Source organism: Bactrocera oleae, chromosome 4 (assembly GCF_042242935.1).
Source record: "Bactrocera oleae isolate idBacOlea1 chromosome 4, idBacOlea1, whole genome shotgun sequence".
In the NCBI taxonomy this organism is placed as follows: domain Eukaryota; kingdom Metazoa; phylum Arthropoda; class Insecta; order Diptera; family Tephritidae; genus Bactrocera; species Bactrocera oleae.
The window spans coordinates 69,162,220-69,179,895 of NC_091538.1; the positions used below are offsets into that span (position 1 = coordinate 69,162,220).

At 36.0% G+C, this 17,676-nt stretch overlaps 2 protein-coding genes and 1 long non-coding RNA gene across 3 annotated transcripts; all 3 read right to left on the reverse strand.

Annotated features, from left to right (window-relative positions):
* Nucleotides 1–395: 395 nt before the first annotated feature.
* Nucleotides 396–6,504, reverse strand: NAT1 (N-acetyltransferase 1; the record flags this gene model as incomplete). The annotated part of the gene is made up of 5 exons (XM_014239547.3): nucleotides 396–1,643; nucleotides 1,736–1,922; nucleotides 1,993–3,661; nucleotides 3,739–4,682; nucleotides 4,750–6,504. Coding segments are annotated over 5 exons (4,734 nt in total), but the record flags the coding sequence as incomplete, so codon positions are not given.
* A 30-nt stretch (nucleotides 6,505–6,534) lies between these two features.
* LOC138856986 (uncharacterized) lies at nucleotides 6,535–10,008 on the reverse strand. Its single transcript, XR_011395967.1, has 2 exons — nucleotides 9,618–10,008; nucleotides 6,535–6,894 (listed from the first exon to the last, which is right to left on the reverse strand). It is a non-coding gene; the product is annotated as an uncharacterized lncRNA (long non-coding RNA).
* A 1,661-nt stretch (nucleotides 10,009–11,669) lies between these two features.
* On the reverse strand, nucleotides 11,670–12,492 carry LOC106620898 (glutathione S-transferase 1). The gene has a single exon (XM_014239553.3). It carries the CDS (start codon nucleotides 12,366–12,368, stop codon nucleotides 11,703–11,705), a length of 666 nt encoding a protein of 221 aa, XP_014095028.1. The 5' UTR covers nucleotides 12,369–12,492; the 3' UTR covers nucleotides 11,670–11,702.
* Between the last annotated feature and the right edge of the window lie 5,184 nt (nucleotides 12,493–17,676).

A 17,676-nucleotide genomic window follows, 5' to 3' on the forward strand; every position in this document is an offset into this window, starting at 1 on the left:
AAACAATTTATTCGGAGCTTGTACCACTGCCCCAAGGCAAATAATCCGTGCCAAATTTCGTGAAGATATCTTATCAAATAAAAAAGTTTTCTATACAAAAACTTCATTTTGATCGTTCAGTTTGCATGGCAGCTATATGCTATAGTGGTCCGATATCGGCGGTTCCGACAAATGACGTGTGCAATATTCCAGATCGATATCTCAAAAGCTGAGAGACTAGTTCGTGTATATACAGACGGACTTGGCTAATCGTCACGATGATCAATTATACATACATACATATATATGTGCCTATGTATATTTTATAGTCTTCGACGTTTCTTTCTGGGTGTTACATATGTACTTCGTGACAAACTTAATTTAGCATGTTCAGTTTATAATAAAACAACAATAAATTCGTTGCGGCAGCTGTTATTTCGCTTTATTTCGACTTTTCTTCTAAAAGTTCAATTCGGATAATATATTGTTTTGTTTTGCATTAATTCTCTTCAGTATCAGTTGGACATTCATGTTTTCTGCAAATGTTTTTGTTTACACTGGCCATGTTTTTGCGATATTTATCACAAAGTTTAACACTAATTTGGCAAAAATTTCACAAAAATGTCTCGAGCCGTTATGCGGACACATTGCAAATTTAGTAGAAATAGATTACAAAGGGAAGTGTACTGGCAGCAGTTTCGATTTATTTTATTTATTTATTACATTTTATTGCTAGTTTTTGTTTTGTCTGCCTATTTGCGCCATATGCTTTCCTGCACTGCTTTGCAATTTTCTTACGCAAAAACTTTTAGTTATTAACGAATTTAAACTATTTAAGTAAAATGTGTTTTTATTAAATATTTTGTTTTTGTTGTTTATTCATTTTAAAATAAGAAATAAAGTCGTAGTATTCAGAGATTATATTGAAATAAATTTGCTAAAAAATTACTGAGCGTTGAAGATCGAGTTTAAGAAAATTAGTGTGATTGGTAATTATCTAAAATTGTTTTTGTTTTCTTCCACACAATGAATTGTTGCAGTATCGAGAGAAAAAATATAGAACTGGAGTACAGTACAATAAGTGTATTAAATTTATGTTCAAAATTATCATTCATTTCGTCCCCAGTTTCTGAAGTCTGATCTTTTGTCGCTTTTATGCTTGCTTAATTTGTTCATGTTTTATTAATATATTTTATAATTCTAATTTTCATTATTATTATTTTTTTTTGTTGCAAATAGCGTGCATGTGATTATCTTTGCCTTCATGCAGCATTCTTTTTTTATTTTAATTTGGAGTGTTGATTTTCAGAATGTGCTAACGAACGATTCAACGCATTATTCATTTCGAAAGTTTTTTTTTTTTAATTTTTTTTAAAATTTTTTTTTTAATTTTTGTTAGTTTGTTATCTATCAGTTTAATAGGTTAATAATTTGTGTTTAAATATATTTTGTTTTTTATTTATTGCGTTAATGGATTTGCTAAATTCAGTCATCGTCATCCTCAGATTCGGCCTCTTGCAACCAAGTCAGCCAATTGTTAACTTGGAATAATGCAGTTCCCTTGCCAGGGTATTTGTCTGAAATTTCCTCCTTCCATAAAATAAATGTCTCCTCTTCGATTACTTCAGCTTCATAGAGATATTTGAACCAGCGGCAAAGCATACCTAAGCATAAAACAAAAAAGAAATTAAATAACCGTACCGCTAAGTGTGAAAATACTGTTTGGTTATTTAAATGGTTTTATTTGCGCACGCACCTTTGGGGAAGTTTTCATTATAGCAAAAAACTTGTAGTGCATAAATAGCAATCAATTGCAGCTCGTTACTGCCACCCAGGAATGTTTGCAGAATTTGACAATATTTGAGTAGCAACGATTCCTCTTTCTCGATGGTGGCACGATCTGGATGCTTCTTAGTGTCTGTACCTTCTGCTAGAGTTGTCTCCTAAAACAAAAAAATAATAATAGTTGGTAATATATTCCACATTAAATAACAGTTAAATTTTAGTACTTACTTGTGTTATATATTTCACTATAACTGTCATGAGTGCATTAATAAAACCAACATCTTTATAGAATTTGGAATCGACATTGGCTTTGATCCACTTAAAGAATGCTGTGGGATTTGGATCGCTAGTGAGTTGCTTATACATCTCTGCCTGCACTTTGAGCAACGGATAGAGGAAAGCCAAGTTGCGATCGTCCAATATTTCGGCTAAACGTGTCTTATTGCGATCCACTTCCGGTAAACTGTTCATCAAATCGATTTTACTTTCACGGAATGTCTCCGCCAACGGTTCTTTGCCAATGGACTTGTGCAGTTGCTGCAGCACGAGCAAAAATAGCGGATAATGTTGACCGTTGTCTGTGTAGTTGGCAATATCGGTCAATTTGAGTAGACCAGCATCGCCAACGGCGCGGCTCAACAGGCCAGCAACATGTGTGGCAATGCGCGGATTTAAAGCTTCACGTTCGTTCATTTTGTTAATAACTTGCTTAAAAACTTCCAATATAATATTGGGCTTGATATTGCATTGCTTACGTAATGCTTGTAAGAATATGATTACACGATTCAAATACTTGTCTTCGGGTTTTTCCAGCACATCCATTATGATATTGATGCAGACATCCTTCATACATTTCTCAGGCACTTTGAGATCCAAAAATCCATCTACTAGATTAGTAAATTGCTTGCCATGGATGCTATCGCTGGCGTTCGAGCTAGCAACGCCGCTATCATTGTGATCTCCTTCTTGGTCGTTAACTGGGGAGTCAGTGATAGTTGTATCCTCATCGTCATCGGAATCGTAGAAGAAAATATCTTTAATATAAGTGGTAGTTTTCTTCAAAACTTCTTCTTTGTTAAAAGCTTTATCTTTCTTCTGTTTATTCGCACCAGCGCCAGCAATCTTCTCCACGGAACCCTGTTTAGTGACCAACTGTTGTGGATCTACCGGTGTGGAGCTACGTTTTTTGTAAACAGCATCCGACATATTGGGGTAATCTGTATTATTGTCGATAGGGTTTCCTTTTTCGCCGGTAGCATTGTTCGCTGCACCGAAGTTTGGCGAGGAAGAAGTAGCTTTTAGACCTCTCGCCAAAGTTAAACCCAAGCTGGCGGATTGAACACTCTTCTCACTATCATATTCGGCAGATGGAGTCGACGAAGGGCGTGCTGGGTTTATTATGTGCGAAGTAGGGGTACCAAGTAACGGATATTGTATGTTAGACAGTTGATCCTTGCTGGGAGCACCACCTCGACTGGAACTGCTATTACCGAAGCCAGTGCTACCAGTTGGCGGTGTCGACATTGGCAACATTGCTGGCAGTTTATGATTTTGTGACGCAGCTTTGAAAAGAAGCGAGTTGGCAGCAGGTCGCATTTGTAGATTTTCCACAGGATCTTGATTGGTCGACATCAAATTTCGTTTGAAGCGTGGTGCAAGTTCTTTGCTGTTAAGCAGCGAGTTTGCACCGCCGTTGCCATAATGTGATGGACCAGATGAGTCACCATCTCGTCCCATGTGCCCATTGCGGCCACCTCGTCCGTCCTCTCGATTTCCACCGGATCCACTATTTTGATTATTGTGCTTATTGTAACGATTGTTGTAATTGTTGCCATCGCGTCCACCTTGATTGCGCTCACGTCCATTATAGGGGCGATTGGAGTTATTACCAACAAATCTGTAAAGTCAAAAAATAACATTTTTATTATTGCATTTAAATATGCAATAACGCGCCCAATAATATGAAAAACTCACGGTGAAACAATCGGCGAAGCACCAGTTACGCTTAAACTACCAAACATATCATTAAAGCCTGGTTGCAGATTTATATGGAAACGATTCATCCAGCTATCACCGTCGCGATCATTATTGCGCATATCGCGATTCCTCTGTGCGAACGGTGTACGAATAATTGTATCATCGTCGGTGCGGATCTGCTTAATAGGCACGGGTCCCTCAGTGGTCGCCACTTTACGGGGTATCCAGTTGTTTTCACGCAGTTCGATGACATCCTTCAACATGAAGCGTATCCTAGGCGGATAGTCAGTCGATTTTGATCGGCGTTCCAATGTATCGAAATATTGATTCATCAGCTCTTTGCCCTGTTCTGAATCCAGGACCTTCCCGCACGTTTTGAGCAGCTGTGCCAAGCACTCCATGTCCTCGCACATTTCCTGCTGTGAGGGTGAACGCTTCTTCTTCTTGTCCAGCAATTCCATGATGCACTGATGCAGGACATTTGTTGACAACATATCCAATTTGTGCAGTTCACCAATGAACTTAACATTACCCAGCATGCGCTGTTTGGCCAGATGACGGCGTTCTTCTTCATCGGTATCATTTTCGCCAAGATTTGCTTGTGACTCTGGTCGATGTACTTTGTTAAATTGATTGTTGTTGTCACCGTCGGTGTTGTCGCGTTTGAGGCGATTATTAAACTTGTCACGACAAACAGCGATGAGCAGCCGTAAAAAGGTACATAAACTGTTGGGGTCTTTTTCAAAAGATGGAGCTTCTTCGGAGAGTCGTTTGCATAACTGTGCATACATAGACGAATATTTCGGCTCATCTAGAGCTTTATCAAAAATCAACAAAATCACACCATTTAAAATGAGAATGGAGTTTAAGTCGAGTTTCAACAATTCATCGCTAAGTTCTTGAAATTTCTCTGGAGTTAATTTATTAAGGATACCGCGAACCTTAATGCAAACGTATAAAATTTATATAAACCAAAATGTATAAACATAAAAATATTATATTACTAACCTTTCTGAAGACAGCATCGTTCTTTTCGGTCTGACTGAGTCCATGTTGTGGACGCAAAGATGGTGGCACCCAGCGACCTGCAGATGGAGGTGGTGGCGTGGGTGATGGTGAAATGTGCTGTGCTCCGGCTGTGGCGCCAGCTGAGTTGGGTGATATGCCACGTGACGACGATGACGCTGAATTTATCGAAGTTGGTGTTGAAGAGTGTTGTGCACCTGGTACTGAACCGGTGCCAGATGCATTTCCGCCACGAATTGGTGGAGTGCGATTGCTATAAGCTCGACCGACTTCAGCCGAACTAGAAGCACGATCGTAACGATCCTCTATTGAAATACCGCCTTGTCTTAAGGCAGACGGAATATGGCCGTTTCCGTTACCCTGCTCAGAGGGCTTGTATCGCCCGTTGTTGCTGCGTTCAAGACTATTAGAATTGCTGTTATTTCCAGTATTATAACGTGAACGTGGTGTGTCGTCGTACTCTCGATAGTTGTTGCTACCGTAGTCTTCACGGTGATTTGATCGCGCATTTACATTTCCATCATTGTAGCCAGAACGTGAGCCATAGCCTTGTTTATTTGAATAATTACTGTTGTAGTTGGCATTTGTGGAATTGCCATAAGACCGCTGTTGCCCATTGCTGTTCTCGTAACGGTTGGCCTGCTGCTGGCGATAGCTGTTGCCTCCGCCACCGGTTGAGTTTATATTACGATTAGCACTATTGTAGCCGCCATCTGTCGATTGATTGTTATAACGTCTGTTATTGCTTCCGTCGGCGTTGTATGAGCCGCGTCCGCTATTACCTTCGTTACCTATGATAGCACGTCCGATACCAGCACCACTTAGAGTGCCGTTACCGCTAGTACCAACTGATTTGGGGCCCTGTCCCAAAGTGTCACTATTCTTGTTATAGTAACGCGACGACGACGAGTCACCCTGGTAAGTTCGTCGAGGTCGTGGGCTTACGTCCGAATCGTATTGACGAATTTTGGCGGAATTCCTGTTATAAGTTGAACTAATATATCCCGAAGAGCTTCCTGCTCCAGCACGCCCCCCAGCAACGATACCCGAACCAGATGAACCGCTGCCGTTACCGGAAATTAGACCACGTTCGTCGGCAGATGTTGGAGAAACACCGATTGTATGGGCAAGGTTACTGTTATTTTTATAACCACCAACGTTATTGCCTTTTGGGCGATAACTACTACCACCACTATTGGTGTTACCGTTTGTTGGACTGGAACCCTTATCAATCTTGACTAAATTTTTCAAATTGTTAAAAGTATCCGACGCAGTGGTAATCGGCAAAAGATTGGGACTTGTATTTAACAGTGTTTTTCCGACCGTTGGTGTGGGCGGGGTTTGGCCGCCGCAGCTGACGCTAACGCCGCCGCCTCCTCCTCCTCGGTTACACGAATTGTCGTTAAAACGCTCAGTATCAGTTTGATGAGCCGTTATTGCAAGGTGTAAACCGCTGCCGCCAATACTGGTGTCACCGGTGCTGCTGCCTCCCTCAATGGTGCTTGATTTCACGATCCTGTCCTGCGCTATTGTGCCTAAATAACGTTCGCTGGTTTGATCCCAACGTTGCCTTGGGTCGTCGTAAGGCTGCAAGAAGTGATCACTAAGCGTTGAATGAGGAATGATGAAAACTTTTTCGTTAACTTGTGGGTAAAGAATTTTAAATTCTGCTTTACAGCTAGCTAACACGACGTTTGCTGACGTAACTGTCTGATGTCGTCGCGCTTCGTTGATAAATCAATAAAGCTCGTCTACTTTTTGAAAAGGAAATATTTTGGTGTTCTATATATATATATATGTTTTGCTTAGTTCGCTCAGATGAACTGCTATGTTTGATAACTGTCTAATCACTGGCTGATTGACCCACTGTGTGACTGGAGATTTAAACGATACACTCAACTCACACGCACACACTCACGGTTGCCGATAACGTAAAATTTGTAACGAATGAAGACGCAAACAAGTTGTAAGTGATTACAAATTTTCACTACTTTAATCGCAGGTATGCGATTTCCACAATTTATAATATTATGATATCTTTACAAGGGTTTTTTAATTTAAAACTTTTCTTTCTTGGAAAATTATGTTGTTTTCTTCAAAGTCAATTGCCTTGTATATGAAATTATTCTGCAAGTAAAAGAAAAATATTGGTTAATAATTTTGTGCTCAAATTAAATGCATCGGTGTTATATTTAAATGTGTGTATTACATAAATATATCTGATAAATATGTATTAACATTTTTTTTATCAACCTTTTCAAATGAGCATTTAAGGTAGAAACTGGTGGAAGAAAAAATTCAAGCGATTTCTTTAATTGCACAGCAACTTCCGAAAGCGTTAATTCTACAATGTATATTTTTTAACAATATGGTGAATTATTAAAATTTTAACTCTTAGCTAATGAACAGTACACTACGAAGAGCAACAATAAACTAGTTATCCATCGAAATTGTGGTACAAGTTTTTGAATCGTCCGACAAAATTACTACAATAACAATACATAGTCACAATTCTACTCATTTCACTTTGCACTTTATCTCTATACCTGTTTTAAAAGTACTCGGTTTGCTTTGGTATGTTCGTCTATCTACCTACACTCCCAGTTCCTGTCGCTTCTAAAGCAGCTGATTTCGCTGCTACTGCTGCTTGTTGGTATTGTTTTTCCATCTACCTAGGTTCTCTCATCCTGCGTTTAATAATTTGACGATTCAAGCAGTAAATTCTTTGTAGAATCATGTCCCTTGAAATAGCATGAAATAAGTGTTGCCACACAAACTAAAGTTCTTTAGATAATAATTATTACTGAGCTGGAGGTGTTACTTAGAAAAAATGCATACATTTTCTAAAATTTTAGACTAATTATTTACCTAATGATAAAAAAAAGTTGGAATTTTTTCGATGATTACTCATTGGTTGTTTGGATATTGAGTTAATTTGTGCACACAGACTTTTTAAAGCTAATATATGCAAAACTAAGAAGAAAAAGAATAACAGGTCATAATTTTTCTTCATGTGTATACCTAAAATTTAATAAAAATTTGTTGATCAAAATTTTAAAGGAATAGCAAAGGCTCACAATTTCCAGAACTGTACCCAACAGAAATTTACAATGCAACATCACGCAACAAAGATAATTTGTATGTCAATCTTAAGGCCACATAAAACGTCGATTTGAATATACTAGATACATATGTATTTAAGAAAAGACTACACCCTGCACGTTACCACAAAGAATTTGACAATAATACAAGTTATTTCATAACGACACCGATGCTCTCAACTCATTTGTTGTCGCTTTAAAGTTTTTTCAGAGTAAATTATTCGTTATGAACTTTCTTTGTTCATAGATCGACATCACAAAGAAATTCAACGTCAACGATGTGTGTAAGCACTGAAGGAGAACAAAAACCCCCACAAGGGGTAAGGTTCATATATGAAAAAAGTAGATAGATGCAAGACACGTCGTACATGCGCGTTTCGAGGGTGATTTTCAGTGTTTTTATGCTATCATTCAATTGTTGTAACCTCAAATTTGGATCTATCAGTAAATTCTTCAAAGCATAATTAGCATATTTACAATTAATTTTCGTAAAGTAACGTTCGAACGAGCACTGGTCTAACGCTGTTGTATATTTTATTTATGTACATACATACATACACATACAATTTTAATATAATACAAACATATACAAATTGATGGTCACTACAGAGCTTTAAATTGATTTCGACCTCAATTCAGACTTGTGCTGTCGCCGTCTCATTTCACTTGAGCAAAGCGACGTTTAATTTTCACTTTGCACTTGCTGCTGCGATATTACCGTTGCCACTGCCGTTTACTGCGACGCTGTCGTCATTTTTTCTGCCCCGACGTCTGCTTTCCCCCACAAAACATTCGTATCCATTTTGGAATGTTTGAGCTTTTTCATGCATTAACGGAGATTTGAGGCTTAACCCAAGAAATTGCGACCAGATAACAAATTATGACTGTAAAAACAATCGAGTATAAGAGAGGTCAAATATCGCAAAATTACGACGAAATACAGTTCAATGTATTTTAAAGGAAAATATTTTCAAATAAATATATACATACATATAATATATGTATGTAAAGTACGTGATAAAAGCAATGTCGTCGCATCATGATACATCTTACAAACAAGATGCGTCTTGGGTAGGTAACAAAGATTAAAAACGGAAAATCAGACAAGTGAAGCTAAACGCAATATATGCATGTATCTATGTAGATATATAAAAGCATGTGGCCCATGTACACAATAAATTACAATGGGGGAAAAAAGATGAAAAAGTTATACGTGAGTAAGTAAATGTGCATCTACCTATTGTATGTATACTAGAAATGGAAGATATTGCGGGGCGCGCGACAAGACAAAACAACACATCGACGTCGTCGCCATCTTGGTTGCGACGACGTTCGTGTGATTCATTGGCATTGTTTTGCGAGGCTAACAGACTTCGACAGCGACGTTGGCAGCGCTGTTTCAAAAGCCCGAATTTTCTTTATACTAAAGAATAAAATTCGTTAACATAAAAAATCCATAATTTAAAAATCACGAGATCAATTCACTGTAGTATAAATTTTTGCTAATAATCGATTTGCATTCAGTTAAAATCGCGTTTTACAGTAGTTTATATGCATATAAAGAATATTTAAGTATGTATGCAATGCTCGTAGAAACGAATGAAAAACTCATGTCCACAAGTCTGCTAACTTCGATTTTATTTTCACATTTAGTTTTAAGCGCAATAACGACTTAATTTCCACTCACAATAAGAATTAGTATTGTAAACAGGAAATATAAATAATTTGAAGTAAAATAAATGCACTTACCGTTTCTTATAAAAATTTATTTTTCTGCAAACCGATGCACAAAAATTGAAACTCACTAGCCAAGGCAAAGGCAAAAACGAAGAAATTAGTTTTTGTCACCGAACCTGATGGCGAAGCAAACGAAACAAACGAGTAAACCAGAGTGTCTGCAGGTAATGCACAATTGCTACTATTTTCCTATTCGACAAGTTGCAACGAATGTTATTTTTTGGCAAGAAATGTATTTGACTAAGCGACAGACAGAACAAACGATAATTCGGTTTAACTGCAAGATTTTGAAAACAAAAATATTTTATAGTTTCGACAATTAAAAACAAATTTTTCATGTAGAAATTATAAGAGTGGAAATATTATGTAAAGTATAATAAATTGTGTTGCATACAGAAGTCTACAATAGTAATTTAAGATCATATGCAGCAAGTATCTTGTAATTATATTTATTGAATTTTTTATTTGATTGTTTAATAATTGTATACAAAACTTTATTTTAATGTGACAATTATTAAGTAGTTTATTTAATAAGATATTGACAGCAAAAAAGCAACACTGTGATATTCACTAAATTGATTTCAGCGATATATTGCAAAAGGAAGCGTTCCAAAATAAATTTCGTTCCAGGGCTGCAAGTTGTCAAAGGTTAAAAAAATTTCAATGCAAAGTTTTTTAATTGCAAGGAAAGTTATTTGTGTCATGACATGAATTATTTTTTTAATTGTTAATTTAGAATAAATTTATTTAAATTTTTGATTCCGCAATGCATTTCTAAAATAGAGATAATCAAAATTTTTTTAGTGCAATATGTATCGAGAAATGATAAATGTCGCTATCGATAAACACTGTCATAATTGACAAATTAACATAGAATTTTTGCTTTGCTTTACGTCAGACATTTGTTTTGACAGGAAACTTCGGTGTACGCTTACGTTCACATCTAAGCGCAACGCAGCAAGCCGAAGCGAAATGTTGGAGAACTCTCATCTGTTTACGCTTTGCCAAGCAACAGTCGACGTTTTTATTTAAGAGAAACACTGAATGCAAAGCATTCATTGTGAGTTACCGTTGCTTTCTTTGCTTCGTTATAAAATTATTTATGGTATGAATTGTCAGGCATAGCGATGAAAGTTGTATGTGGCTGGGCCATAAGTTGGTTTTGGTTTTGGACGCATAATTTTGATGGAAAGATTATTATAAAGTTTATTTAGTTTTTTCAAGTATGTTTTTGAAATAATCTAAATGTAGAAGTGTAAAGTAGACAACAAACTGAAAGAGGAGTATGTTTAATTGTTTGAATTCAAGAAAATAAAAATAATAATTCGAATGCTTTATTAAACGCGAAGACAATATTTTTACGTCCATAATGACAAATAGACTTTTGTATGTTTTTCTTGTAAAATTCAGTAAAAAAAAATGTTTGTGAATATTCAAATATACATTTTTACATATGTATGCAAGCTTTAATAATTTTGAAAATTTGGATTGCTTATGTATATATATATACTTGTGTATGTACATGGAGCAGATTAGGGCAGCGAATAAATCTGTACCCTCCAAATTATCAATCCAACAATCGGTTAAGCCACGGGTTAAATACCGAAGAGCTCTACTAGAGATTTCAGTTAAAGTTTCTATGAGCTTCACAAATCTAATCGAAATTCTTGAGTACGTGTAATCGCTACTCTCTTCCTTACGTAATGGGCTTATCAGTTACACAGTGCGTATGTGTAAGTTTCAACGCCAATTCTTTCAATGTACTCGAGTTTCGGTTGAGTCGACTTTCTGGGTATTTTGCTTTGGCAATAAAATCGAACGAACGCTGTCAAAACTAAAAAATTTAATTTAATTAAATTTATAATTTTCCACATAGAGAAGTGTAGATATGTAGGTATTTTTATGGGCACCATATCCTAAATTTCATATAAGTACATACATAAGTATATTTTTGTAACTCATAACTCATGAACCAAGAAAATGTCAATTTTAGTTGTAGGTTACATTTTCAAAGTGAAATACTAAAACACATCTAGCATATATTTAAATAACATTGAAAGACACTTTTTCACTTATTAATCACAGGGTTTCTTTTAATTAACGTAAAACCTTAAAACCAACTGTTTTTACAAAATCATTATATTGCTTCAATCCAACACCGTTCGCTTCGGCATAGTACGGCAGCTCCTCCAGTCGTCTAACCCATTCAGCGATTTTTGGATATTTACCCGCATCGAGTTCGGCGTACGTAAATAAGGTGGTTATTGTGGCGATGAGTGAAAAATCGGCAACCGTTAGCTGTTCGCCAGCCACGTATGTATGTGCTTGCAGAAAACCCTCCAGACGCTCGTATACCTTATAGATGGCATCGATTTTGGCAAATGGAATCACATTATTATTATTAAAGACAGCGTTGCTAATACTGAGGAATGTGCGATCGAAAACGACGGTGGCTTCATAGAATAAAACTTGATTGACCTTGGCGCGTTGGATTAGATCCTTTGGATATAGTGAGTTGTCAGTGCCGTATTTGTCAACCAAATATGTGGTAATAGCATGGGAATCAGTGAGTATCTCTCCATCGTCAACTAATGTTGGTACTGTGCCATGTGGATTAATGGCGAGATATTCCGGTGTTCGATTCGCACCAGTCATTAAATTCAACAGTTTATATTCGAATGTCACATTCAACGCTTTGAGTGTAAGCAAAACAGCACGACACGGCGCGCTTCCACCAATTGCGTACAACTCTATTTTTCCCATTTTTTTGTTTTTATATTATTTTAAATGTCGAAAACCGTTATGTGATTGTCAACGTTGTACTAACAACTAATTGAATAATACAAATGATTTCTCGTTTATGAAGTATTTGCTGACTGGCGGTCACGGATAGTGTGAAGTATTGTACATTGATAAGATTATTCTGTGCGTGCTGAAAATTGTGAATAAGTGAAACTTATCATATTTTTCCTTACCTATTGCATTTAGCGTCAAATATTTACGGTCTTTATGCGAAATTTTGCCGGCTCTGCTCTTTTCCAAGAGTAATTATCGCGTCGGTTATCATATTCAGTATTTTATTTAAATACATATGTACAAGTATATAACTACTAAAGACGAAAGTACCCGTGCATATATTTTCTTATATGGATTGTGAACAAATATCACATGCACATACACGCACACACATGTAACCCTGAACAAGGTATATTAAGGTTGTCATAAAGTCACACAGAGGGAAATGTCGACGACCCCATAAAGTATGTCTACAATCTGATCAAATTTGAACAGGACTGAAAGATTCTGGTATTCTGATCCGAGTCTTGTGTTAATACGCTTCATACCCAAGCCCTTAACTAAAATGTGTTGAGTCGATCCGTTAAAGATGTGCTATATCTCTGGTGCCAACACGATGATTTACAAGCACTGTTTCTTTAACTTTTACCATGTGATTGTCATTAATAGAAGTGGATGTACGACTCGCATGAGACAAGTTTTCGATGACTTCCCGACCCTCACTGAATGTTTTGTGCCATACAAAATATTGTGTTCGTGATAAAGTAGACTCCACAATACATTTCTGAAACATTTTCAATGATTCGGCAACCGTAATTCCATTGGAATCACAAAATTTCAAAGTAACTCTTTGTTCAGTTTTTTTTTTTGCTACAAATTTGCTGAAACCGCCGACATCGGTGCACTTAAGGATATAGCTGCAATACAAAATGAGCGATCAAAATCAAGTTAAATATCTTTTATACCTTAAATGGTATTATAACTTCGGTGTAGTCGATATTAACGTTTTTTCTTGTTATTGGTACCACAATATTAACAGTTTGAGCATGACGTAAGTTATTTTCATGACTTGCATTATTCTGCCATTTACAGGTGGAAAGCAAAGTTCAATTTATTTCACAATCACTTTATGAGAACATTAGATAATTTATAGAGTGGCTTTTGAGACAATATCGGAAAATTATGACAATATAGAAGTTATGTTGAAAAATCTCTTATCTTATCAAAAATTAATATTTTATAATCTATTAATAAAATTTGGCCTACTTTACATTTTATAATATGTATATAATTTACAATACTTTTTCGATTAATTTGTTAAACTTTAAGTTACAAAATTTCAAAAAACAAGTGATTGGTTCTTGGATTAAATATTACTACCTATATATGTACGAAAGTAATTAAAAATAAAATTATGTAAAGTTTATTTACTATTTATTGGTTATATTTTGTAATTTTTCTTTCTGAAATCCAGAATAATAAAATATAAATAGATCAAATAATATATATGCACGGAATATGGTATGTATGTGGTATGCGAGATGACTATTTTTTAAATAAAAAGATAAAAAGTTAGAGTATTGGTTGATAGAAATTTGGATTGATAAGATAAAGAAATGTTACGATGGGATTATCAAACTAAAAAAGTTTAAACCTTTCCATATCAGAAAATATACAATTACAGTTAAAATGTTAATCGGGTTATCAACCTTTACCTTTTTTATACAATTAAGTTGTCTAAACAAAGTCCGTATTATGAAAATTGGTAGCAAATAATGTATATATTATAGGTATAATATAATATTTAATTGGAGAATCTTTGACGTACATAGAAAGAGAAAAAAGCTGAGAGCTATTTCTATATTATATTAGAAATGGAAAGTATTGAGTCAAGATTCGTGCATACCTACATATGTATGTAAATATAACGAATGGTTTTCATGGTTTGCTATTGACGTACGTGAAAGTCGATAATTTAAAACTCTATTCTATATTGATTTATTTAGATTTATTATTTTCAATATAATTTTTTGCCATCGCATCTTTCAATGCTCAAAGTACTTCTGATAAGTTTTTGGTATATTCTTGATTTCTTGCAGAGTTACAGCAAATATAAAGTATATTTATATATAAATATCGGTCCACTATATAACAATATAACTGAGGTACAAACTGACCGATCAAAATCATAATGAAGATCTCTTTATACTCCGAAATTGAAGAAACGCTGGCGAAGTTAATGTTATTTTATTGTTTAAAAAATATTTGTACCACAAGCATTTCAAACAGAAATTATTATTAAACGCTGAACAGGGTATATTAAGTTTGCCATGAAGTTTGTAACATCCAAAAGGAAACGTCGGAGACCTTATAATATATGTATATAAATGATCAGCATCCGTCTGTATATACGCGAACTAGTTTCTCAGTTTTGAAATATCGATCTGAAATTTTGTACACGACCCTTTCTCACCAAGGGACTGCTCATTAGTCGGAACCATTGTAGCAAATTGTGTCAGACCAATATAGCATATAGCTTTCATACGAACTGAACGATCAGTATTAAGTTCTTGAATGGAAACATTATTTGTGATGGCTATTATAGCTTTGATGCAACCGATGTTAAATATTTCTTTTTCTTTCCATTGAATTTCATAAGAGTTGTTAATATTTAATACGACTGTATGACAATTTTTAATATCAACAGGACAGGAACAGAAAGTTATTAATCTTATGCTAAAAAGGTAAAAAATATAATAAAAAATAATAAAAAATAAAATAATAAAAAAAACACGTGTTCGGTCAAAACAAAGATTTTCGCCACACTTTCGCCATAAATTGTAAATGTAAATGTACTACAGGTGTGTATTGATGTACATGTCTACAAATCTAAAGGCATACATACATACACACATAGTTATATGCGTAATTACTTACATATACAGATATATTAAGTGTTTAGAAATTTAATTAAATTTCATTGCCCAAGTACGAGTAGTACACATACATACATACATATAAATATACATATGGCTACCCAAACCACATCCGAAACACCCCTCGCAGTTATCTTGCTCCGCTCTACTGCCACCGCTAAACACCCGGTTGTTGTGCGTTGATGAAGCGATGCCATGACGATTAGGTTTTATTAAAAAGCCAAATATGCACAATTATTATGCTATACAACCGACCACCACTTGACAGCCCAAACCCTTGGCGAACATCAATTGAAGGACTGATGTCCTTGTGCGCAGCTCGATGTCTCTTACTTGGCGTGCGCTCGCAATGCCGCTTCACAGACACTCGTCGACGTTTATTTGCTTTTTAATAAAACAGGTGCTTGCCGACCTTTGGCATGGTCCATGCATACGCCGCAACTTCCCTTCAAGCACGCTGCGTCATGCAAACACACATGCGCACACATATTCACACCCCCCCCTCTATGCTCTTCACATGTTGTTGTTGTGTGTATGTGCAGTCGACGCATTAGAGCATCTTTTATCATTTAATTTCACATTTCATTCATTTCACATCCTTCTCCCGGCAGGACCCGTAGCATGCGAAATTGTTTGAGCCAGCAGACGACCAGCCCACATATCAACATAATCAAAAGCAGTAGTCGCAAGCCAATATTTGGCAACTACCCTCCTTGAGCAGCGTTCGGTGGCTGCCAATGCGGCGGAAGATGAGGTGACCTCGCACAATGTGGATTGTCGCTCAGTCATGCTGTCGCTCAAACTTCAGATCCTTGGAAAGCTGAAGCTGTGTTGGGTAATCGCTGCGCATTGTTTCGGTCGTGACTATTTACAATTGTCATTTTTCATTTCTCCACTGCTCATTGACAAATCTCGAATTGCTTACAACAACAATAATGACAACAACTTACAACAATCAAGGGTCGAGAAAGTTTTGTACGCACCAAATCGAAGTAAAAGTGGTAAAAGACATCGCCATAACATTTGAAGCGGACATCAGTATAAGCTTTGGCTACACTGAGCAAAATTTGAGGTTATATAGATACGATTTCTTTAAAAAAAAATAATATTTCTTTCTGGCTGTTACAAACTTCGTGGCAAACTTAAGATTATAATTATAACACAATTCGACAAACCTTGAAGAGTAGCGAACCGAACAACAACTAGTGTAAATCGCATAGTTTGCCATAGTGAAAGAGAGAGATAGAACAGCAAGCGGTTTTTAATGCGGTATCTGTATGTTCTCTACTTGAGTTCACATGTAAATTTTTTACCAAGAGAGCCGAGCTCGAAAAACTGTTTCTAATACAAGGCTTTCAACAGGCAACTTGAGCTTCTTTTAGTTGCTTTCGATTCTTCAAGAGTCAGAGTAATATATGTTATATTCCTTAAGAATTGAGAGGACCAGTCCACTAAAATTTTTATTTCTGACATATGAACGTTATGCTTGGAAAGGTTTATCAGAAAAAGAAAAGTTCTTTAAATTGATTCCTGGTTTTATAATATACTTGTATTGGGGCTTTTGTTTCTTTTTAGTCTCAGTGTATGCTCCACTTCATTTCATTCATTCGCTCGTTCATTCCGAAAAATCATTTGACATTTTTGGCTGTTCTAATATGTTTCGCTGTAAATAATATCCTTGGCAATATCAAAAGTCAGCTAAGCTGACACCCTTTCATTTGTTATTGTACGACGGGTGTCTATGTATGTACGTGATTATCTTCAAAGGGTGTTCCACGCTGAAGTATAAAGAAGAATGCGGAGACGCAGGATAGCGGGGAGAATGGTAATTTGCCAACAATACGATTTTCAACACAAGGATTAACGGTCTTCTGCACGATTTAAACGCTTCCACGCGACAGCAATATTCACATTAAACGAGGAACAAAGCAATGGCACGAGGATATTAAAAAAAATAATATACGAATATAAATGGACATATTGGCGTGTTAGTGATGAAATTTGTTTGTAAATGATTATAGGCAAGTGAGTTGAAGTGCTTTTATATTGCTTCAAAGGAGGGTGAACGGATTTCGCGGGTGTTTATGAGCGGATACACAAATAATACGGCATGACTTGTGTTGTTGCTATGTTATGTTTGTGTTCTCCGGAAGGTTTTGGGTGTTTGGTGAATTTAATAAAAACGCTTATTGCTGATTGCCATATCATCTTTAATTTGTATTTTGCATTCATGGGGTCGCACAAGTGCCAAACATCGAAGCGCCCTTATTCAGTTGTCCGTCCATTTCTATATATTTGCCTATTCATACATTCAATATGTTTCGCAGTGCTTTTGTGGT